The sequence below is a fragment of the Pan troglodytes genome, chromosome 10 (genome assembly GCF_028858775.2).
Source record: "Pan troglodytes isolate AG18354 chromosome 10, NHGRI_mPanTro3-v2.0_pri, whole genome shotgun sequence".
NCBI lineage: Eukaryota > Metazoa > Chordata > Mammalia > Primates > Hominidae > Pan > Pan troglodytes.
The window spans coordinates 126,796,860-126,813,624 of record NC_072408.2 but is presented as its reverse complement, the minus strand read 5'-3'; the positions used below and the strand labels follow the sequence as shown (position 1 = coordinate 126,813,624).

At 40.8% G+C, this 16,765-nt stretch overlaps 1 protein-coding gene across 3 annotated transcripts in view; it reads right to left on the bottom strand.

Annotated features, from left to right (window-relative positions):
• The window catches only part of BICDL1 (BICD family like cargo adaptor 1), a 104,041-nt gene that overhangs the window by 81,917 nt on the left and 5,359 nt on the right, over positions 1–16,765 (bottom strand). For all 3 annotated transcript variants that reach the window (XR_008538381.2, XM_016924366.4, XM_016924368.4), the window contains exon 2: positions 12,626–12,841. Coding sequence is in view for 2 of the 3 variants with exons in the window: in XM_016924366.4 (XP_016779855.2) it covers positions 12,626–12,841 (216 nt within the window). In the remaining variant the exon portion in view is untranslated. The remainder of the gene's footprint in view (positions 1–12,625; positions 12,842–16,765) is intronic.

The window sequence follows — 16,765 nt, the reverse complement described above, 5'->3', positions numbered from 1 at the left end:
TGACACTGGCTAGTTGTTCACCAACCCATTTCTTCTCCTCCCTGGGCAAAAAGCTGGTCTACATTTCCCAGGTTTTCTTGTAACTGAGTATGGCCATGTGACTGAGCTCTGACCAGCAAATGAGCGGAAGTAACAGGCACCATTTCCAGGCATAGCCCACAGAAATCTTCCAGGTTCTTTTCCTTCTGCTACGACCTTAGAAGTCACCTGTTGAAAACAGCCGAGTCACAAGATGGAAGACGGCTGGAGGAGAACTGAATCACTGCCTGAACTAAGAGCCACTGACCACTCAGGAATACCAGCTTTTAATTCCTGTTAGGCTACTAAAAGTTGGTGACTGATCCGTCACAACAACTTCAGTATTAACGAATAAAACTGTAACTAGGGTTACTCTTCTACAAATAATGAATACCACCCCTTTTTTTCTTAATCAGTAAATATCATTTATTATCAAAGAGATGGCTTGTTTTACTTGTTAAGCCAGTAAGAGCCCCACAGGAAGCAGCAGAGGACTGGGACTGCAGACTTGAGCAAATCACTTAACTTCCCCGGGGCTCTGCTTCCTTAACTAGTCATAGATTAGTGACTGCACATCATTTTTCTTTAAACTCAGATTAAAAAAAACACTTTTTCCCTCAAATAAAATATTAAACAGAACTTCAATACATAAAACATTAAAATGCTCAGGTTGAAGTGAAAATGGGGAAGGGGACAGGAATCCACCAGATTAACAATCCATTCAGCTTTTCCTTGCAGCTATTCCCTGAGGCACCTCTTAGAGACCTATGGCTCCTCAGAATAGTTTGAGAACCGCTGATTGAAACCAATGGTTTTCCAAATTATATGGGATTTTTTTGTTGGCACCCACAGCCCTTTTCCATATGAAATCTTATGTGAAGCCTCAATAAACAGAACAGATAAACAGAACAGACAAAGTAATCTTTTATTAAGTATTTTATAATGTAGATGTATAAAATTTATAAACTCAATTAAGAAAAATTAGACCTTTTCAAAATAATTTGAAATTGGAGGATAAGGATGATGGTGGCAATCTTACTCAGTATTCATGTATTTGTGAATTTAGTTGATTTTAAATATTGAAAACAAATTGTTTTATTCACCCAGTGAAGCAGTTACAAGTGCAACCAGTTTTACTCAGTCCACCTTACAACTGCATAATACTCTTTAGTTAATAGAAGTGGCATGGAGGCTGCAGGCTGGCGTCTCCACACATTCAGGCAAAGCTGGCAGCACAGGCTGAGGCACTGGTGGTCTTGCGTGTGTTCTACATGACATCTCAAGAGGGTTCATGATGACTATTTTGGTAATGGTTCTTTGGAGTGTTACAAATTTTAAAAACACATTCAAGTTTGCAGAATCCCTGAAGAGCAAACATTTCACAAACCACTGGTCCAGATAGACCAGAAGTTCTCTTTTAGCTCTAAAACACTTATAATAGCACTGGACTATTGGCCCAGATGCCAATGTAGAGAAATGGAGAAGATGCTATCTGTGTCAAAACATTACTTGCTTTTCTGTTGATGGTTCATTCACTGGATACAGATATTTTGTTTTTCAAAGCAACAATACTTAGGAACCAGAACTATGGGATAACCAGCATAAGTAACAAAAGAGTATATAGTGTGCTGCCAACTTTTCGTCTGCCTGTCAACTCCAACCTTCCTACCATCTGCAATCTTCCTACCATTTACCAAGTACAAAATTTGGGGGCCCCACCTCACATCAGGCAAGGGTAGCTCATTTAAACTCTATTTTTATCTCTCCTACACAATATACCAAGCTGTCTACAAGGATTGAGTGAATCCAGATTTCAAGGTAAAAAGAAAGACTAACTGCCACATTAAGCCAAATCTAGAAGCATGAAAAAGATCTACCCCTACAGTAATTAATCTGAATCTTGGGCCTTAAAACCTCCAAAATTTAGGCCCAATATACTAGAACTTTAGGCGTTCCTCTTTTGAAAAAGAAAACCAGAACTAGATACTTGTAGCCCACACAACCAACCTGAAGACTCTTGAATCAGGCACGGCTCTCTCGGTAAATAATTAAGAACAGGCTCAGCCAGGCGCAGTGGCTCATGCCTGTAATCCCAGCACTTTGGGAGGCCGAGGCGGGCGGATCATGAAGTCAGAAGATCGAGACCATCCTGGCCAACATGGTGAAACCCCATTTCTACTAAAAATACAAAAATTAGCTGGGTGTGGTGGCGTGTGCCTGTAATCCCAGCTACTCGGGACGCTGAGGCACGAGAATCACTTGAACCCAGGAGGTGGAGTTTGCAGTGAGCCGAGATTGTGCCACTGCACTCCAGCCTGGTGACAGAGGAAGACTCCATCTCAAAAAGAAAAGAACAGGCTCAACTAATCAATACAAGAATCTACCAAAAAAAAAAAAAAAAAAACACCCCTATGCCGGAAGAATAAGCAATTACCACCCTAATGTGTTTAACCTACTAATTAGCAATAGCACAATCTGGAAATGCTGGAAAATCTGTCTTCACAGAAGAGAGCTCCTATGTAAAAGGCCCTTTTCTGTTTTAGCTGAAGTGGTCCTCTCAACATACCATTTTTAATCCTTCTAGTACATCCTTAATATAACAAACATTGCTAAGAATGAATTCCAAACATTTGGATTCATTTTACCTAGTGATGTAAAAGGCATCCAAAACAATACCACCCAGCAAATATCAACCAAAAAATCAACCAAATCAATGAGATAGAAATACATATGAAGTGGTTTTTATTTCCAATTGACTACCCATCCTGGAAGATTTACAAAAAGCCAATCCTCAAGCCAGTGGTTAACATGTAACCTTTGCAAGGCCTTGAGCAAGTGTCACCAAACTTCTGTCTGACCCTCAGTTTCCTTATCTGCCAAATAAAGAGTAACTATTGGCTGGGCACAGTGGCTCATGCCTGTAATCCCAGCATTTTGGGAGGCCAAGGCAGGTGGATCACTTGAACCCAGGAGTTCAAGACCAGCCCAGGCAGCACGGTGAAACTCATCTCTATAAAAAGTATAGAAAATTAGCCAAGAATGGTGGCTTACAGCTGTAGTCCCAGCCACCTGGGAGGTTGAGGTGGAGGATCACCTGATCCCAGGAGGTCAAGGCTATAGTGAGCCATGATGGCGCTGCTGCACTCCAGCTTGGGCAATAGAGTGAGATCCTGTCTCAAAAAAAAAAAAAAAAAAAAAAAAAAGAGTAATTATCATGACTTCCATCACAGGCAGGAATGGGATCAGAAGAGGTCACATATGAGAACGTCCTTTGGAAATTTAAATTGCTGTTATTTGGTTGAGAAATTATCTTGTTTTCATAACTTCTTTCTAGAATAGGATGACTAAAAATTGCCAGCCTCTGTAAACGAAGCAGACTTTTAAGAAAAAAACAAATAATACAACCCCCACCTCAAAAGGAACAAAAGCCCATTCAGCAATTAAAACTACTTCTGATAACCAGCTGTTGCTCACTGTAAAGTGTTCTAGAAACAAAAATGGTTCTGCATCACTCAACAGAGGCAGAGTGGTGGTGACACTTATGGACACTGTATTAATGTCTTTAACTCCAAGAAAGGAAACTGGGAGAAATGTGCTTCAAGAAGTGTACCAGACGCAGAGTTGCTAATCCAAAATGAGCTGTTTAAAGAACAAGGATCTGTTTACCCTTCAGAGGAAAATTAGTCTTTTCAGAGAAGATTAGTTTCAGCTAGTATGCAAACTGTATTCTTTGTGTGTGGATAAGGCATTAGAGGCTGACTGAGGAAAATAGCTCCAAACAGGCAGGAAACAGACTAAGCATCTGTTTGCATTAACTTCCTCCTACACATCTCACCTCACAGGCATGAACTCAGAAGGTGGTTCTTCTAGGAGCTGAGAGTGTGTACGTGGGGGGTGGGGGACACTCTTGTCTGAATTCAGCTTCCGTCACTGTGAATGAGGAAATTCTTGGTGACAACCTCATGAAAGGTACTAGAACAGAGTCTCAGGTCCTGAGAGAGCTCAGATGGCTGCGGAAATTTAACTCAGTATTTCACCTCAATACAACAGAATTCTCATTTGTTCTACTTATGTGAAACTAACATGGATATGTAAAGGGCATCTCAACCTTAATTATCCACACAGTCTAAGATGAATTATTTGACTTTATATTCCAACCTATCCCTCTTTCCTTCCTCTAGCCTTTGGTCTCTCAAGTTAATGATGCCACTATTCCTCCAGTAGCTCAAGACAAAAACCTAGGAGTCATTTTTGATTATTTTTTTCTTTAACCTTCCTTCCCACAACCATTTATTCCATTAGTAAGTCTTGTCAGTTCTACCTTCAAAACATATATCCAACCTAACCCGTTTCAACACTTCCATAATCAAAGCTACCATCAACTCTACCTGGGGAGTCGCTTCTTCATCCATCTCTATCCCTCCACCCTCAGCCCGATAATCCATCCTCCTAGAGTAACTAGAGTAATCTTTTAAAAGTTGTTATCAATCAGGTCATGATGCTCCCCTGCCAAAAACATATCACTGGCTTCCCAGCACACTGACTAAAACCCCTGGTAGCTGGCAAGGCCCTATGAGATCTGGCTGCTGATTACCTCTCTGATCTCATCTCCTAACCCTTCCCAAGCTAACCACACCCCAGTCATAGCAGCCTTCTTTCCACTGTTCTTAGGTTTTTACATGTTGTTTTCTTTGCCAGGAATACTCTTTTGCTCCTTTTTATCCTGCTCAAACTTCACCTCCCCAAAGGTTCCTTCCTGAGAATCCTATCAAAAATTGAGTTGTCTCTACAGCTACCACTTTCTCCTCCTTACCTGGTTTTATTGTATTCATAGTACTATCACTAGCTGATTTGTCTGTTTATGTATTTCCTTCTTTACTGTCAACTTCATGCATTATTTTCAGACAGGGAATGCACCTTGTTCACTGTAGCATCACTGTTACTCAGAACAGTGACTTCATACATAGTAGGTGCACATTATAAGTATTTGAATGAATGATTTTTTCAAATTGTGAAATACAACATATATAAAGATAAATACATAAAACAAATACGTCTTGCTTAACAAATAATTATAAAGCAAACACCCACATAATTCCCACCAAGGTCAAGAAACAGAACACTGCCAGCTTTCCAGAAGCCTCCTCTCCAGGCACCATTCCATGATGACAGGGATCCTCCCCACCAATCACACACATTCCCCAGGTAACCATTATCTTGACTTTTGTGATGATAATTACCTCAGTTTTCTTTATAGTTGTACTATGTATGCATACAGAATGATAGGTTTTGCACTCTTGATGAAGGTAGATATGAGGAGAGTATAGACTATTAAAACATTCTTGGAGCAATATGATAGTATCTATTAAAAATTTAAATGTACATACCTTTTGACCTAGCTATCCTGTTTGTAGGAATCTATCCTAGAAAAATGTGAAGAGTGCAAAAATGTATGAACAAGGATGTTCACTGCAGCAGTATTTGTAACACTAAATCACTATAACCAACACATATGCCCTTCAATGGCATAGCTGTTACATTAGCCGTGGTACCTCCATATGTGCTATATGGAATACTATATACAACCATTTAAAATACTTTAAAAAAAAGTCCAAGATATAGTAAGTGAAAGAATTTTAAGAAAACCATTTTGTTTAAAATGAAAGCAAAAACGGCTGGGCGTGGTGGCTCACACCTGTAATCCCAGTACTTTGGGAGGCCGAGGTGGATCACCTGAAGCCAGGAGTTTGAGACCAGCCTGCCAACATGGCAAAACCGCATCTCTATTAAAAATACAGAAATTGGGTAGGCATGGTGGCACTCGCCTGTAATTCCAGCTACTTGGGAGGCTGAGACACAAGAATCATTTAAACCCAGGAGGTGGAGGTTGCAGTGTGCCGAGATTGTGCCACTAAACTCCAGCCACCGCACTCCGGGAGACAGAGCAAGACTCTCTCAAAAACAAACAAAAACAAAGCAAAATAAGTAGAAAAGTTATGTACAACATGTGTGCATGTGTGTATCACATATGAAGAAATAAAAAAAAAATTAACACCAAACCATGGCTAGTATTTTCTTTGGAAGAGGACCATGGGAGATTTTCACTGTTTGCACTGAACATTTCTCTATTGTCTCAATATTATTTCACAGTGAACATGAATTCTTTTTGCCATCAGGAAACACAATAAACATTTTTAAAATTTAAAAATCTATAGGCCAGGTACGGTGGCTCATGCCTGTAATCCCAGCACTTTCCGAGGCCGAGGTGGGCAAATCACCTGAGGTCAAGGAGTTTGAGACTAGCCTGGCCAACATGGTGAAATCCCGCTTCTACTAAAAATACCAAAAATTAGCCGGGTATAGTGGCGGGCGCCTGTAATCCCAGCTACTCAGGAGGCTGAGACAGGAGAATCCCTTGAACCTGGGAGGCGGAGGCTGCAGTGAGCTGAGATCGTGCCATTGCACTCCAGCCTGGGCAACAAGAGCGACACTCCGTCTCAGAAACAAACAAACAAACAAACAAATCTATAAAACTTAAACTTAGGATAGAGGCAAAACTAGAATTTCTGAATATCTACTAAGGAATATTCAGTAAAGCTAAGTTCCTTAAGAAGCCGACCCTATCCTAGCCAGATAAATCAAAGTTCATAAAAATAACACCCCATTGGGAGCCAATCTTTCATAGACATAGATTTCAAACTTCCTGGCTTCACCTGAACTATAATGGATCTTTGTTTCTTTATTTCAGTCTCTCCTTCACCAATATTTAGACCATTCCTCCAGGTATCTCTTGGCCTAATCCCTTCTAGTTTAAAGTACAGGCTTTGGATTCTCCTGGCCTTGGACCTAGGCCTAACTTCCTGTTGAATGCTCTTTATCACCCTCCCTATCTCAGTGATTCTATAGTAGAAACCCATCTTGGCTTCATTCAGCCTTTGAAGCAGCCCTTTTTATACAATGCTCCCAAAACAGCTTCTCCCTTTGGGTATTAGGGAGTAATACCCAAAGTCATAGTGACAAGGCACATGACCCCAATTCTGGATGTGAGAAATTGGGGAGAGGTTTGTTAGAGACACTTGTAGCACTGTGATGAGGGGAAAGGGATAAATGGAGGGGGCTCTGGGAAAACAAATGCAAAAAGAATATAGCACAATACCTAAATAAATCAAAGAAAAAATAATTATTTTAAGGTGAATTCTCGAGTTTTACTCTTGAAGAAGCCATCAGGGCTGCACAGTGAGCAATTATATATCCTATGTGAGGCTCTGCTCAGAAGCAATCACCATTCAGCTTTCCAAATGAGAACCTCTGGCTGCCTCCTTCTCCATACTACAGACCATGTGGAGCATGAGAACAGATGAGATGACACAGAGTTGCAGACAGGGAGTTCTTTTGTCTAGTGTATGCTCCCAAGAAGGACAGGAAAGCCATAATGATACCTAAACCCAAATAATGGCCAATCGTCCCATGAGACGAGAATTTTTTGTAAAAGCTAAAAGGCTCATTTCCATACCCATCAGTAGAGTCAGAGAACTACAGAACCAATCGCTCTGTAACTGACCAACCTGCAGACCATGGAGAAGCACAGTGCAATGCAAAAGGACCTGCAGACTTTAAATCAATGCACAAAAGCTCTGTCCATTCTCATATGTAGTCACTCCTCTCAATTCATTGAAGACTGGCTTTTTATGCAATTCCAGGAGTATCTATGATAATAATATTAGGTGTCTAGGCAAGTGAGTTACCATTAGCTATAGGTTGCCTGTCAAAGCACTGATATCCATGGCACCTTTGACAACTGGTTTTCAAACAGCATACACGCAGTGTAAGAGTGAGTGTGAAAGTCAGGAGTGCACTTCTAAAGAGTACATGGAGGGGTAGTGTATTCTTGACAGTTATAGTTCTAATAATCTCCTTATTGGGTATTTTAGATAATCATTTAACAACAATAACAAAACCCAACCATCTTTTATTGAATGCCCACTCTGCTAAATACCTGTTTACAACAATAAACAAGACAGATAGAGTCCCTGCTCTCATAGAGTTTACAGTCTAACAGTATTCATCAAATAATGCTGTTCCCTTAGCTCTTCCACAGCTGGATCCTCACCCTTGGGGTCTCATCTCAGATGTTGTCTCCCCACAGAAGCCTTCCCTACCGACTGTTTTTTTTTTTTTTTTTAAAAGATGGGGTCTTGCTCTGTTGCCCAGGCTGGAGTGCAGTGGCACAATTTCGGCTCACTGCAGCCTTTGCCTCCCAGGTTCCAGCGATTCTCCTGCATCAGACTCCCGGGTAGCTGGAGATTACAGGCTCACGATACCATGCCCAGCTAATTTATGTATTTTTAGTAGAGATGGGGTTTCACCATGTTGGCCAGGCTGGTCTCGAATGCCTGACCTCAGGTGATCTGCCCGCCTTAGCCTCTCAAAGTGCTGGGATTACAGGCATGAGCCACCATGACCCGGCCCCCTACCGAGTCTTTCTAAGGTAGAAAAAGCTCCCTGCTTTCTAGTCAGTCTCCATCAAATCACCCTTCATAGTACCTACTGCAATCTGTATCTTGTGGATTGTTCATTTATTTATACATCTTCTCCTACTAGCTTCATAAAACAGAGGACTTGTGTTCTCCACTGTATTCCCAGTGCCTTGATCAATAAATATTTGCTGAATGTTGCATTAAAGAAGATCTAAAAAAATAATAAGGGCTTTCATATTTTACTCAAGGAATAGAATGCAGGTTAGTCTTTAGAGGAGGGTAATGAGAGAGGTGGATTGGGACTTTTTCAAAGAATAAAATTAAGGGTTCTAAGTATCTTCCCATGAACCATGGCAGCTCTTAGTCATACGGCCAAAGGCTTATGTATCTTTGGTATGTAAATATGTTATTAAGTATATGCAACCCCCCAGAAAAGTGACACTACTGTGAACACCTCCCACAGACAGCACTGATTAAGATCCAAGAGTTGTATCTGTTGGTAAGAAAACCCCAACACATTTCTTATGGGTTGAATTATGTTCCCCTTCCCCTATCCATATATTGAAGTTCAAAACCCAGTACCTCAGAATGTGACCTTATTTAGAGACAGAGTCTTTACGTAGGTAATCAAATTAAAATGAGGTCATTAGGGTGGGTCTAATCCAATATGGTTGGCGTCCTTATAAGGTTAGGAGAAATGAGTGACTGCTATGGGTACAGGGTTTCTTTTGCGGAGGGTGACATGTTCTCTAATTAGATAATGGTGATGGTGGCACAGCTCTGTAAATAACTAAAAACTACCCAATTATACACTTAAAAAAAATTTTTTTTAAGAGACAAAGTCTCACTCTGTCACTCAGGCTGCAGTGCAGTGGTGTGATCATAGCTCACTGCAGCTTCAAATTCCTGGGCTCAAGCAATCAGCCAGGACTACAGGTATGCACCACTACACATGGAGAATTTAAAAACATTTTTTTTGTAAAGACAGGGTCTTACTGTATAGTTCAGGCTAGTCTCAAGCTCTTGGCCTCAAGTGATCCTCCTGCCTCAACCTCCTAAAGTGCTGGGATTACAGACATGAGCCACTGTGCTAAGCCCCAAATTGTACCCTTTTAAAGGGTAAACGTTATGGTATGTGAATTATATCTCAATAAAGCTGTTATTAATAAAGAGAAGAGCAGCCCTGGAGGCCAAGGAAGCCAATGAGATGTATGTAAACTCTGGACGAAGGTATCAAAGAAATACTGTACATTTTAGATATTATACATTTCATACTTATAAAAACACATTTTAAACACTATAAGAAAAGTACGGCCTTTGGCCAGGCGTGGTGGCTCATGCCTGTAATCCCAGCACTTTGGGAGGCCGAGGCAGGCAGATCACAAGGTCAGGAGATCGAGACCATCCTGGCTAACATGGTAAAACCCCGTCTCTACTAAAAATACAAAAAATTAGCCGGGCGTGGTGGCAGGCGCCTGTAGTCCCAGCTACTTGGGAGGCTGAGGCAAGAGAATGTCATGAACCCGGGAGGCGGAGCTTGCAGTGAGCTGAGGTTGTGCCACTGTACTCCAGCCTGGGCGACAAAGCAAGACTCTGTCTCAAAAAAAAATAAAAAGAAAAAGAAAAGTATGGCATTCTACTACCTCTGTTGATTATCTTGTCCTAGGAGAATCTTAATTCACTTCAAAATATTTAACTCCTCTAGTTCCTGGATACTCAGTTAATAAAACGCTATCTAAACTTGCTGCTGATGGAAACCCCAGGGGCTGGTCCTGCTTGAAAAAAGGGAAAAAGCTATAAAACTCACCAAGGGCCTATGTTCAAGGCCAGAAAGGATAACAAAAATCTAGATCTAGTAGAAATGTTATCTTCCTACGTTCTTTTAGGAGCAGCTTATCAGGATTTTCTATAAGAAATTAGGCAAAGTGAACAAATTATAAAGACACTGCTTTAGTAAAACAACCATCAACACTGAAACAAATCCTTACCTTCACACGCTGTTTAACATAAACACATTATCTCATTTTTCATTTCAATAATACTTGTATGAGGCATAATTTTTACACCCATTTTAAAGAAAAGGAAACTGAGGCACAAACAAGGTCCCCCAGTTAATGAGTAACAGAGTCAGATTCCAAGCTCCATGAGCTTTTGCTATGTCATGCTGAAATCTGCTTTTTCCCTTCGTCTCTCTTGGTCACCTATCTTTCACAGGGCAGAGTCTGCTTTAGCTCATGTTGTTTTGTAACATGAACTTAGCCCCCAAAAAATCTTAATTTCCCCTTTAATTTTTCTGGTTTGTTGCATTCATTCTATAAGTCTCCATAAGAAACACTTACTCAAAGTATGTATTAAATGTTTTTGAACAAATAAATCAATCTAGCCAGGCCTCTCTGGTTGAATCTTTCATGAATAATGAATGAAAATAGTCAAAAACATAAAAATTTTTACAAGGATACAGATTCCATTCCCAGTTGCTGAAAAAAGGTTTCAGAACTGAATCAGAAATCCTGTTACTGAGCTGGCTCTGTGAAGTGACTTCCTGAACTGTCCAATTCCTACTTCCCAGACAAATGGTGACTGGATTCTCCAGATGGGAAACCTGCAGGCAAGATCTTTAGCTCTACCTATTGCCTGAATCCTCAGCTCTCACAAACATTCTGGTATTTCCCTGCAACTATTTTCCAAGTTTCTAAGCATCATTTTCCTTCTTTCTTTCTCCCTCTCCTCTACCTTTCCTTCTTCTCCTCCCTTCCCCATTGGTGGCATTTTCTTCCCATATTCTTGTGAGACACATTTTTTCACTGGTCTCAGAATAACCACAGGAAGCAACTACAACACAAACTAGTGAAATAACTTCATACAGCATCACCCATCAAATTAGTGGAAGATCCAGGAATTTAAGAAATGCTGCCCTATTTACATTTTTCCCTAAGACCAAAGCACCAAACACTAACCATGCAGACACGGCACTGCTCCCATGAGAACATCAGTGCTGAGGGATGATATCAGAGAAGTTCTTTTTCCTCCGGTAACTGAAGAGTTGGTAGTTTTATTTTCAATATACAAGAAGGGCTGAGGTAGAATAGTAAATCCAAGTCTTAATTTTCTAAAATAGATGGATTTATAGACCAGGGCATTAATAACATTCCTGCATTTGTTTAAAAGGTATGTTCTGTATTTAAATTAGATTTCCATCTATTTAGCCTCAACCTCCTTCCTTGAAATGATTTTACAGCCTTGACTTTGGTTAATACTTCCATGACACCACCTTAGAAAGGTACAAATAAAGAATGTTTACTAAATGTGGAAATAAAACAAATTTTCAATACAGATACACATTTCTTTTCATATTTAAACAATACAAAAAGTGTACATTCACAAATGCAACATCAATAAAAATCAATTGCTCTAGAAATTTTCCCTAAGCTTAAAAAGTTTAAAGATAGTACCTTTTAATATTTGAACTAAATGAATTAACATAATTTTGCCAGTGATAGACTTTCGTAGGTAAAGTAATCACGGACTTTTAGAGCTATAAAAACGTCAGAAGTCATTAAGCACAACCCCTTCATTTTAAAAATGAGAAAACTCCCAAGTTAAGTCATTGTCAAAGTCTGTGGCTTGTTAATCACAAGCATGCATCTTGGCTCCTGACCCCTAGTTCAGTAATACCAAAGTTCTTGTGGATAGAAATACTGAACTTTGTTAAAAACGAAGGCATACAAAATCAGAATTGCTCTTGTCATCTATATGACTGACATTATACAGAAGCTCTATTTCAACTTTTTTTATTTTTTTTTTTCGAGACAGGCTCTCACTCTGTCGCCCGGGCTGGAGTGCAGTGGCATGACTGATCACAGCTCACTGCAGCCTTGACCTCCTGGGCTCAAGCGATCCCCCCACCTCAGCCTCCCAAGTAGCTGGGACCACAGGCAGGTGCCACCATGCCTGGCTCATTTTAAAAAAACTTTTGTAGAGATGAGGTCTCCCTATGTTGCCCAGATTGGTCTGAAGTGCTTCTCCCACCTCGGCCTCCCAAAGTGCTGGGGTCACAGGCATGAGCCTCCATGCCCAGCCTATTTCAACTTTTAGTATTTTACATCTTAAATTCTTAATTTGTGACTCACCCTGCTGAGCTGATCCAATAGCCTTTGGTTCTGTTCCGACAGTTCCTGGACAGCCCGTGATTTTTCTCGATCTGCTTCCCGCAGATGAACCTGCTGCCTCTCCAACTCATCCTGTAGCTGCTTCACATCACTCTCCAGCTCTGACACTCGGCCTTCCCACTCCCCTTCTCGGTTCTCAAATCGTCTTCTCAATTCATGTTTCTCTTGCTCTAAGTGCTGGGTGAAAAGTGAAGAGGATTTAAACACTGATAAAAATTCCACAGCCTTTTATTTTTTCTCTCCGCGCTCTCCTAACTTTTCTTTTTCCTAGTCAGTAGACACAATAAAACACCCTACCACATAGGACAAGTTGCCCAATTCACAGCTACAAAAATATTCCTTCTTCCAGAGCAGGGAAGAAGTTGGTTACACAAAGAGAACGCCATTCTTACTGAAAATACTTAAAGTTATTATGTTTATTCTTATCCTTAGGCATGAGGTTCTAGACTAGGGAGTTCACTTGAAATTTGCCAATCATCTAACCAATTGGCGAACTATACATTTAAACAACTAAAAATGAGTCCCACAACTAAAATCCTTTTTGATTTTTTTGAGATGGAGTCTTGCTCTGTCGCCCAGGCTGGAGTGCAGTGGTAAGACTCCGTCGCCCAGGTTGGAGTGCAGTGGTGTGATCTTGGCTCACCACAACCTCTGCCTCTCAGGTTCAAGCAATTCTCATGCCTCAGCTTCTCAAGCAGCTGGAATTACAGGAATGCGCCATGACACTGGGCTAATTTTTGTATTTTCAGTAGAGATGGGGTTTTACAATGTTGCCCAGGTTGGTCTCGATTTCTTGACCTCGTGATCCCCCTGGCCCAGCCTCCCAAAGTGCTGGGATTACAGGTGTGAGCCACCGTGCCCCACCCCCTCCTTACTTTTTTTAAGGAGGCTTCCTTTGGAGTCACCTATTATCCATGGCATAATACCAGATTCTTACTATCACAGAATTTTTCAGAGATGAAAAGAACTCCAGAGATCTTTTCAATTAACCATCTCGTCTTAGAAATGAAGCAACAGAAGAGGTTAAGTGACAATCTCAAGGTCACTACTAGTAAACGGCAAAGCGGGGATTGTCTAAGTCAGTTGACTCTGGTTCTCTAAGTCACAGCTCAATAAATATTTGTTGCTATATATAGCAATGTAATTCAAAATCATTAGGGCAAGTTGAGGTTCAGGGCCACTTTAAATCATGGCCCATTAAGCCTTGTGTATTTATTTGATACATTCATTCATTCTTGATCACCTACTATGAGCCAAGCACAGTCCTAGGGACATTCTAATGAGCAAAACAGACATGGTCCTTGCCTGTATGGAATTTTCATTCTAGTGGAGGAGACTGATAAAACAAATTGCATATGAAAGATGGTATGCAGGAAAAGTACATATGGTTTAATGTAGCAGCTCAATAAAACAAGATTCCTTTGGATTGAGGGAAATAAAAACATCTTTTTGTGGCCAGGCGCGGTGGCTCACGCCTGTAATCCCAGCACTTTGGGAGGCTAAGGAGGGCAGATCACGAGGTCAGGAGATCGAGACCATCCTGGTTAACACGGTGAAACCTGATCTCTACTAAAAAAATAAAACTAGCCGGGCGAGGTGGCGAGGGCCTGTAGTCCCAGCTACCCAGGAGGCTGAGGCAGGAGAATGGCATGAACCCGGGAGGCGGAGCTTGCAGTGAGCCGAGATCGCGCCACTGCACTCTAGCCCGGACGACAGAGCGAGACTCCGTCTCAAAAAAAAAAAAAAAAATCTTTTTGTTTCTGAGATAAATATGCATGCCTCTGAAGAGTATGTTCTCCTATTTAAAAAGCACAGTATGTACAACCGCCAAATCTATACTTCAAAGACTCTAGGAAATCTAAGTGAAAGTAATGGTCCTGAACTTTTGGTGCTCTCAGAAACATTCTGATGTAACTATTCAAAATACACCCTGGACCGCAATTCCTGAGATTGTGATGCAGTTAAGAATAAACTGAAGTCTAAGGCATCTATGCGTGTGTGTGTGTGTGTATCTGTATATGTATATATACTGGGTTTTACAGGAAATTCTGACACACTGAAGGTTGACATCAAGCACTGAGACTGTCTGAATGAACTAAAATGCACATATGAATCTTCTCTTTCAGACTACTCAGTCATCTCCTTATCTTGAGAGGCTATACTCTTATTCACCTGAAGTTCTCACCATTCAAAATATCTTTCAGAATGCTTCTTTTGGAAAGCCTTAAGGGACAGCTTACAGTCATGCAAGAAAATAAGTTCTATTACTTCACATCTGGGGTGTGTCTAAAAAATGAGATTAGCCTCCTTCATCCTGCCATCTTATTCTCCTTACTTTGTTGAGTGACTTTTGAATGTTTCTGAAAGTCATTAACCCCAAAAAGATGAAAATTTACCATGATTGAGAGCAGTCAAAAGAATGTGCCAAAAGATAAAAACAGCAGTAGAAAATTAACATTCTGAGCACACTGGCAAAGGCAGTTTTCACCGAAAACTCCCAAGTTGACAACTTTAAGGAGACAACTCATTTGGAGATAGCCACTCGAGTGTATCTGTTGAAAAAGACACATTATATTTTATACAGTCTGTTTGGGGCAATGTGGGAAAAGAAATGACGAGGGAGGGCCTTCTCATCAGTATGAGAATTTTTTGCTCTATGCATCCCTTGTATTGCTTAACTTCCAAAAATGAGAATTTTTTTTTTTTTTTTGAGACGGAGTCTTGCTCTGTCTCCCAGGCTGGAGTGCAGTGGCATGATCTCGGCTCACTGCAACCTCCGCCTCCCGGGTTTACGCCATTCTCCTGCCTCAGCCTCCCGAGTAGCTGGGACTACAGGCGCCCACCACCACGCCCAGCTAATTTTTTGTATTTTTAGTAGAGACAGGGTTTCACTGTGTTAGCCAGGATGGTCTCGATCTCCTGACCTCGTGATCCGCCTGCCTCGGCCTCCCAAAGTGCTGGGATTACAGGCGTGAGCCACCATGCCCGGCCAGAGCATGTTTTAGTCACTGTAGAAACTTCAGCAAGATGGAATGCAGAAACAAATGCTAATTGCAATCCTAAAATTGTGATACTTGCTTTTATTCAATTTTTTCAAAATGAAAAAGATTCAGCAGAAGGCAATGGCAAGAACTCAGTAATCACAGTGTTACTGAGAGGCCAGATAAATTAGGCTTGTGTTCTAAAAGAACAGAGTGACTTAAAAATATTCAGCAAACAGCTGTTAGTGAAGAGCCCAACCAAGCAACTGAAACAATCCAATCCACTTGGGGGCAGGGCTGAGGACAGGTGGTGCTGATCAGTCTATTCAGTCCTTGTATTTCTTTGGACATGAGACAAACTTCCTATTTCATGTTTCCCAATCCTTTGAGAAATTCCAGGCTTTCCTATTAATAAACATACAGAATTTACCATTTTGTACAGAATTTAGCATCTGCTCTGAGAAAAGTTTCTCCTAGAATTATATTTTCAATTAAGTGCTAAATTAACCAGAAAACTCTAGGGAGACTGTCAGGAAGTGTGAAGGTCAAGTTCTGCTTATGCTCTCCTTCGTTTCTCAGGGTTATATAGTATTTTAGAAAGTTAATATCAAAATTGTCAAGGTCATCAAAAATAAGGTTAAGAAACTGCCAGTCACAGCTAAGAGGAGCCTAAAGTGACACAAAAACTAAATGTAATATGGTATCCTGGAACAGAAAAAGGTATTAGATAAATGCTTAGATAATCTGAATAAACTGAAGACTTTAGTTAGTAATCACGAGTACTGGTTCAATAATTATGGCAGATGTACCATACTATTGTAAGATGTTAATAAGAGGAAGCTGGGTGCAGGGTATATGCAAACTCTCTGTACTATCTTTCCAGCTCTTTTGGAAATCTAAAACCATTTTAAAAAATAGAGTCTATGGCTGGGCGCAGTGGCTCATGCCTGTAATCCCAGCACTTTGGGAGGCCCAGGTGGGCGGATCACGAGGTCAGGAGTTTAAGACCAGCCTGACCAAGATGGTGAAACCCCGTCTCTACTAAAAACACAAAAATTAGCCGGGCATGGTGGTGTATACCAGTAGTCCCAGCTACTCAGGAGGCTGAGGCAGGAGAATT